Source organism: Watersipora subatra, chromosome 8 (genome assembly GCF_963576615.1).
Source record: "Watersipora subatra chromosome 8, tzWatSuba1.1, whole genome shotgun sequence".
Taxonomy (NCBI): Eukaryota; Metazoa; Bryozoa; class Gymnolaemata; order Cheilostomatida; family Watersiporidae; genus Watersipora; species Watersipora subatra.
In genome coordinates, this window is record NC_088715.1 from 52934854 (window position 1) to 52943392 (window position 8539).

General features: G+C 34.7%; 1 protein-coding gene across 1 annotated transcript; it reads left to right on the forward strand.

Annotated features, from left to right (window-relative positions):
• The first annotated feature begins 788 nt into the window (after nt 1-788).
• LOC137402720 (uncharacterized) lies at nt 789-4173 on the forward strand. Its single transcript, XM_068089225.1, has 3 exons — nt 789-1064; nt 3844-3973; nt 4058-4173. Exons 1-3 carry the CDS (start codon nt 789-791, stop codon nt 4171-4173), a joined length of 522 nt encoding a protein of 173 aa, XP_067945326.1.
• The last annotated feature ends 4366 nt before the right edge of the window (nt 4174-8539 follow it).

Sequence of the window (8539 nt, forward strand, 5' to 3'; positions counted from 1 at the left end):
GTGATGCCAATCTTTTTCAAATAATACTAGTGGCTTTTTAAATGTGGCGCCACTGCTGTTGAAAATTATTGACCAATTAAATAATCTTATAGCCAGAGTTTGTATGCATCCTTTCTTAATCTTCAGTATATAGGAACTCTGTCTGTTAACCCATCTGTCTGAAACCTTTGTGGAGGTTTGGGAAAAAGGGTCGCATCATACAGGATTTGAACTTGCAACTTTTGGCGTGTTGTGAGTTCAAATCCTGAATTCACAACATGCAAACTTAAATTCAACACTCTAACAACTACAGCAATCAACCACCTCCTCGCATTTCGGAATAATTGAATGTATATGGGAAAGTTGGGTGATATGAGACACTTGGGCTTCCAGCAACCCCGGCAAGTAACTCAACTGAAATCTCACCTTTTTGTTGAACCCATTTATTACACATGACGATCTCTCACAATACCCTGGACTGCCAGGATACTAGTGTGCATAACACACAGCGGTGTCAATAAAATGACCTTGAGCATTGTACCAGACAAAGTCAAGCTCATGTAATCGATTAACCTGTCAACTGATAAAGTTCATTCAGGATTTGCTACAAACTGATAAGGCATACAGGACTGTAGAGACATGAGCTAGCGTGTGATAAGAGATCATGCTTGTGATAGATGAGATGCCCCTTATAAGCTGAGATACTATCATCATAGTAAACAGTGTTGTTAGTAGATCTCAACTTTACTAGTGCATTCAACATGAGACTGGGTGTAATCACTCTTTTAGCATCATGGATGAGCCTCAGCATGGGGTCAAATCTGAAACGGTATATGGATGATCATGATTCTTGCGGAGACTATCCCAGTACATTGCAACTAGAATCCTATTCTCAAGTTGCCACAGTGTTTGCCTGGTCAAACTCTGCTGCTCGGCATGCGGTGATCGGAGGATGTACCTTAGCTATAAGCTCTGTACCCGGATACGGCATGGAGTTTAAATTCAGTAGTGGTTATATCGCAACGGAAAGTGAAGTGACATTAAACGTTTATAAAGGAGTCTCTACGACTTTCAGGGATCAGATTGTAAGTATTGTTTTTCTTGATGGTGCCTCGGATTTGTCACTTTTAGGTGGCTTTATTTTAGTTAAATTAGTATCCTGGCAGCTTCGAGTTCAGTGTTGAGACTGGAAGGTTTGACAATGGAGTACAGTGAGCACGAGCGCGCACAACTATTCTGATATGCTGAAACGTGAATGAATAGCTCAGGTGCTAGAGTGTCAGTCCGCTAATCTGAATATTATAAGTTCAAATCCTTATGATGCGATTTTTTTCACCAACTTTTTCTAACCATGGCCTTGGACAGAGGGATGGATGAGTGCTGCAGCAGTCAGTGGACCGTAAGAGATCAGCAGGTGTGCTGGTGAAGCGCATACAAATATTCTGATTCAGCCCAAAGGCAGTCGACTGGGCGATGTTACTGCATGAGGCTAGTAAGCCAAATGCCGCCGGTGCGAATCTCGCACGATGCAATCTTTTTTCCCAGCCTCCAACTGTGGCTTCCGACAGACGAAGAGACAAACACAGCTCTTATTATAGTAAAGAAGACTGGTATCTATATATATTCCACTATTAAGGCGTATAGACAGTACCTTAATTGTTTCAAAAGTTTCTGTTAGCAAATTTGTGTGTCTTAAATGGGGTTTGGTTGCAGAGCAGGTGGCACTTGTTCTAGACCCAGGCCTGCTTTTTAACATGCATCTTTTACCAGCATCTACTTGCTTGCTGGGTTAGTTCGGATCGGGAAACAAATCTTCGACTGCGACAAATCTTCTTTCATCACATGAATGGCGCAATATCCATCTCAGTTAGACCAGCATTATTTACCTAATAGATTTTGAGCTTGCTTCAACTGCCATAAGATACTTTTTGATGATTCAACTGGAAAACAATACTTTAAAAATGGCATCAACAGACTGCTTGACTACTCAACTCAAATGTATACTACAATAGCCTGTGTTCCACTGCATTGACAATTGGTTTGAGGAACTATGCTTACGCTAACATTGTTAGTTATATCTTTGGCCTATCTGTAAATTTTGACCGGTTAGCCGCTCTCAGACACCTTGTATTAATTACACTTAAGCCAGGGCGAAACCTTCTTTAGATTTATTAGTGTGTTGAATAAAGGAATTGTAAGTGAATACCGCTATTATCTACTATTGCAGCATAAATCAAATAAATCTATCCATTTAAAAAATGGTGAAATTCAATACTCAAGTATTCCTCATGACTGTGCAGTGACTGCAAGCTGTAGTTTACGATCGCTTGGAATTTTATTGTCAAGAATAAAATTGATAGGTTTCCAGGGTTCAATTTTACAAATTAAACTTAAAAAACTTACCACTCGTAAAAGCTGTGACTGAAATACCTGACTTTAGAGAAAACAGTAAAAGTTCCCTAATGATAAAATACAAGTTTTTAAACCGCTTAACAGTAATAAGTACTATATACACTTTAAATTTTATGGTATGTCAAAAGAGCGGATGAATTCAAATGACAAATGTCGTAATAGCTTTTTATCTACAACAAAACTAATCTTTGATTATTCGACCTATATCATATGCAAGTGCTATCCAAACATAAGCACTCATTGACAACTAGGTACTTGGCAAAAGAAGTTGTGTGCACTTGTACTCAGAACTGCAGCTAGCTATGCTAGATAGAAATGTTGTGACAGCACTGCAATAGTTAAAGTCTCATTGTCTAGTTTATTTTCCCTCTAAGTATTGAATTTTTGAAATATAACCTAATTTTTTGGCAAGTTCTGACATGACAAAATTTGAGTCGGGTGAATAACAAAAATTATTTTAGACCCACCGCTTATTTAGCAAGCAGTAGTCAAATCTTTTGACTTTTTGCTCAAACTGAGAGTAAATAAACCTTTGCATTTGCTATGGGCTAGCCTAATGTGCAGTCAAATGTTTTTGAGCACTGGCTACTTTGATGGTTTAGACTAAATTCTTGTATTTTAGAAATGAAGCTAAGTATAATCTATGCTCTTAGGATTTATTTTACATTCTTATGTAAGTCAAATAACCAAACAGACACTGGACTCTAGTTTTAGATTTTAAATACTGTAAAAGTTAAGATTGAACTTTCACAAAATTTTTAGTAAATTTTCTCAAAAAGCATCATTTGTTTTTAATGTTCGAAGTGATCTGATTGCCAGAATGTTTTAAGATTAAAATTTATTAGACTTGATCGAAGTTAAAACACTCAGATCAAGCAAAAGTGTGGTTATGATCTCTATAGGTGCACGGAGATTGACGAAATAAAGAAGCGTAACGCTGCCACTTGAGCGCAATAGCCGACACTAATTATCGCAACGATAACAATTAGTGATGTCATTTCGCACGTATTTTTTGTCTGATTGTTTTAATTGCGATCAAGCTTTATCTATTTTAATTTTGAAATATCCGTGCAATTAGAACACATCAAACATCAAAAACAATCGCATTTGATAGAAAAAAACAATACTCTCTGATAAATACTACAAAAATGTTTGTAAGTTCATTTTTAAGCTTGTTTTTAATAATTAATCATAATTAATTATTAAAAACAATTAATAATTAATTTCAGTTATTAATTAAGTAAAAGTAATTATTAGATAATTAATTAATTAATTATTAATGTAATAATAATTATAATTACTATAATAACATAATATAATAATAATAATAATAATAATAATAATAAACCCACATAATTACCAAATCAGATAAACTTGTAGACATTGCCAAAACAAAATTATATAATCCATTTGCTTGTTCATCGATGAGGCTTTGATGTTGTTTTAATTTAGGCGATATATACATCTGGGGCAGACTTTCCAACATCCTACCAAATAAACGAAGCCGAGCATATCACTATTGAGCTCTACAACCCAAACTCATCTGCAGACTTTGACTTCCAGATGGTCATTGAAAACTATGGTATGTAACCTGAATGTCATGACTAGTTAGTAAATATGGCCGAGCTTGCTGCGCATGATGCATTTTTAGCGTGAATATTTGCAGCGAGGGACAACGGAGCAACTGTGGTTCAGAGGTTAGGTTATTGTTCCAGTCAGACAGAGACCATCGGTGGTATTAGGAAAGGCGTCCAACAATCATATGCGCTTGTGCTGAATTAGTCGAAAGTCTGCAAATTGATTTTTTTTGTAAGTTGAACTACTTTTTTGGTCAGTTGTAAATTTAAGTTAAAATAGAACCTGTGGCGATCAGAAATTTGATTACAGAAAAGTGGCGTAAATATAAAAAACTTCCAATACATGCAAGTGCCCTAGCGTTGAATCCTGCAGACATGTGCTTTGGATTTTTCAATAAAATTGATTGATATTTTTGCTTTATTATTAATAAATAGCCACAACTTTTTCCATTTCTACTCCTAGCAATGTATGTAACTTACTAGAACTAAAAACTACTGACTGATAGGTCAGCAGAAAGTGTGAAATCTCAGGCTATCGTATCTCAATGTGATAAAACTAAATTTAGTAAAATTTATTGAAGATGCGTTTCCTATCCGCCTACTTTGGCAGCTGAGACATTCTAATCAAGACTACCAACATAAAATCTTAAAAAGCTTCCAAAATTTCAGAAGTTTTGAAATGTGACAAAAGAGATTATTCAGCTACTCTTGACGGATCATTAAGCAATCGATGCAAAACATTTGTTGTTCTCTGCTGCAGATACAGCAGATCTAAAGATGAACTAACCCAAAACTTTAGTAGATTTTATTATAAAGTATGAATATTTTTTATTATTTGTGAATGTTTTTAATATTTGATGGAATCTGACTGCCAGGATGTTGCAAGATTAAAATCAATAAAACTTGATTGTGGTTAAAACAGTCATGACGAAAGCATGTGAGGAATGACATCACTAGTTGTTATCGCTGTGATACCGGCTATTGCGTTCAAGTAGCAATGCTACTTGTCTCTATTTTTCCGTCTCTATGCAACCACGTGTGTCATAATTGTACTTTCGCTTGATCTGAGTGTTGTAATTGTTTTATTGATTTTACTCTCAAAACCTCCTGGCAATAAGATCACCTTAAACATCAAAACAATTGCGAATAATAAAAACATACCAATACTTTCAAATAAAATTCACCAATATTTTGTACAAGTTCATCTTCAACACAAAAGATTATAGATTAATATTATTGCAATTTTTAGAAAATTCCATTGTTGAACGTTTTTATTGTTTGATGCTGATTAGATACTGCTATATTTGAAGACTATAAAGGCTACACATACAACAACACTGGTGTAATCGCAGGATGTGTCCTAGGAGGAATAGCCTTTGTAGTAGCTGTCACAGTGATTGTCATTTATGTCCGGTATAGAAGACGAGGAGTTGGACGGCAGCGTATTTAAACCTGGTGAGTTTTTAACATAACATTCTATTGCTAGACGAGATCAAGGCCGAGCATGTTGATCGTGATGAAATTTATTAGTTTGTAGAATATAAATACCGTATTAAAATACCAAAATAGCAAACTTAAATGTAGACTTAAGGTACAGCCACACAACGATTTTTTCGTTGATTGTGAAATTTTTTCGTTGATTTTTTCGTTGATATGTGTCTTGAACTATATAAATTGCAAAAGCTGCTAGAATCGTGCTTGCAAATAATTTGTTTATCCAATTAGAAACATTTTGTTGACGATTCCTGTGTGCATGCACAGCTTTGACAATTATGCGAATTTCGGCCAAATAATTCTGTGTTTTTTGTTCATTTCGTGATTTCAGTCAGAATCAACAAAAAAATTGTTCTGTGTGGCCGTACCTTTAATCTATAAACGTAAACATCACCAACATAAAATTACAGCTGATTGATCAAATATTAGCACAGATTTCAAATCACAATTGTATTATTTTTTATTACATTGTAATTATACTTACTTGTATTATCTCACAATATATTATTACACAGTATGGTAGTTTTTATAACTTACAAATGATACAAGGTTACCACTATTTATAAGAATGGCAGAGCCATAGATATATAAACCTTTATATATCTATGGGCAGAGCTAATCTGAAAGACCTTTTTTGTAATTATCAAAAGATTATCTGTTTCAGCCTGTTTCTGTTTCTAGAGCTTTTTACTAATCATAAGTTTTGGATACTCATCTTAATGCTGTAATCGGTCAAACTTGTACAGTTAATCGGTTTAATTGTGAAATAGCCAAAGTTTGTATATTGGGAGTAGTTGGGTAGTTCACTTTCTGTACTGCAGGTTGTTTAAAGGTTTGTAAACCATGAGAATACACTCAGAGCTTACTAAAGGAATATTATATATGTCAGTGCCAAAATCTATTTTAGTACAACAGAGGAACACTTGGTTTACACTAATATTGTTAGGAACCAAGTCTGATCTGTTCATCACCACTATCACCTGTGCCTTCAGTACTACCACTACTACCACTACCACCAATGAAACAAGTACCATTTGTTTCATTACCAGTAGAAACAGTACCAGCAGTAGCAGCAGCAGCACCAGCAGTACCAGCAGTGCCAACAGGACCAGCAGTACCACTACTATCATCGATACCGTATTCAAACTTTATGAACTAGGCTGTACTCTATGTTTGCGAAATCAACTGGTTATAAGGACTGATTGTGCGTTTACTTCTTAAAGGTTGGGTTTTCCCAGTATTCTTTTGTTTATGCAAATGGTGAAAATTGCAGAGAATTATCCGTCAAAGGTGATAGTTTAAAAGACTTATACTTATACCCTTAAATCAGATCTAAAAAGGTCCTCTTAATGAGTGGAAGTGATAGTATTTGATAGCCTGACTGACATAATGACTGGGAATTATTTTGTCCTAAAGACAGTGTGGAGCGATCTTTTTTGTATTAGTTTATTGGCATAAAATATGTTTAATGTAATTATAGTCTTAAACTAAAACAGCTAAAACTAAAAGTAATAATTTTTTAAAAATAAATAACATGAAAAAGCTGCAGATATTGTAGATCTATGCTAATATACTAACTAAATGAACTAACAACTATTTGAAATCTGGCTAAGAGTTTTTGTTTTGTAAACGTGCTTTGGTTTGACACTATGCTACTAGAATACCTAATGCATTGTTTCTATGCATAATCCATGTCTCTGGCTGTATGGAAACTCACCTGCAATTCATTCTAGGAGTGGTAACTCCTGGGCCAGATGTCTTGGAGCCTAGAAGAGCAGTAATTTAGCATTTCCTTTTTAGCAGCAAGGCTTCCTCATGTGCTGTTTTAAAAGTTTTGTTGATTAGAATTCATCTCTACCCTATCCGATCATCTATGATTATGTTAACATAAAATCTACAATAAGTCAAAATTTCACTGACACACGTGTTCTTGGAGCAGATATAGCAAAGATACACAGCTTTATGCTAGTATGTAGAAAACTAGAGCCTTTGAGGGAAAAGCATTACATTTTTAACATACATGAAATATATATATGAGTATACATAAATGTATATGAATATAAATATATATACATTATATCTCAAAGTTGGTCTGTAAGCACTTGTGTAGTTTGGTATGTCCAGTTATAGCTATCACAATCTTGGAATGATGAATCTGTATCGCCGAAGATTTGATCTCGGTAACTCCTGTCCCCCAGACGATACCTTAAACCCTTGTGGATTCAGTGACCGATATATGTCGTTATGTGGGTGAAAATACTCCATCGCTCTTTGTTACGGCGCAACACCATTCTATGTATTAGTAAGAGCCGTATAGACAGCTAGACTTAAGTTAGCCATGTTCAAATTGCCAGGCTAACATCAAGTGGCACTAGTTATAAGCTAAGTTTATTAGTGTGGCATTGCTATCACTTCAATACTCGTGCAATTCCGCTAGTATATAACATATTATATAATATAAATTGTATATCATATATATTTATATTTATCAAAGTTTGTGTGTCTGTGTAAGTCCAGCTATAGTTATTAAAATATTGGATTAAAAGCTTGCTACTTGCTATATTTGAACTCATGGTGATTACAACTGCAGTTTTTCAATCCACAGGCTTAACCACTGAGCTATACTGAGCTTATAAGTGTGTTGCACTTATTCTATAATACATACCGCACACACGCGCATACGGAACAAAAGTGCACGCCAAATGTGCACTTTTGATTATTAACTAATATTACTTTTTGCATTTTTTATTTTTTGAAATTGTTGAAAAACTAATTTTTTGTTACTTTTAATTATTTTGTTAATTTGTAATTCTCAAATGTGCCATTTTAATCTCAAATGTGGGTTATGCTTGTAATTCCGGTTTTTCATAAGGTTTGGTTGCTAAATCGGTAAAGGGAAATATTTTTTACATATACAATTGTGTTATCTCAAGTATGAATAGCCTCTACATTCTCTCTCCATTCGGTCAGACAAAGTACCAGACAAAGGCGGTCCGATATCTCAATTTTACATTTGTACTAGTATCGAGAGGTAATGTACCAGTATCGTCGTAATCAAAATTTTGATGGATAGCATC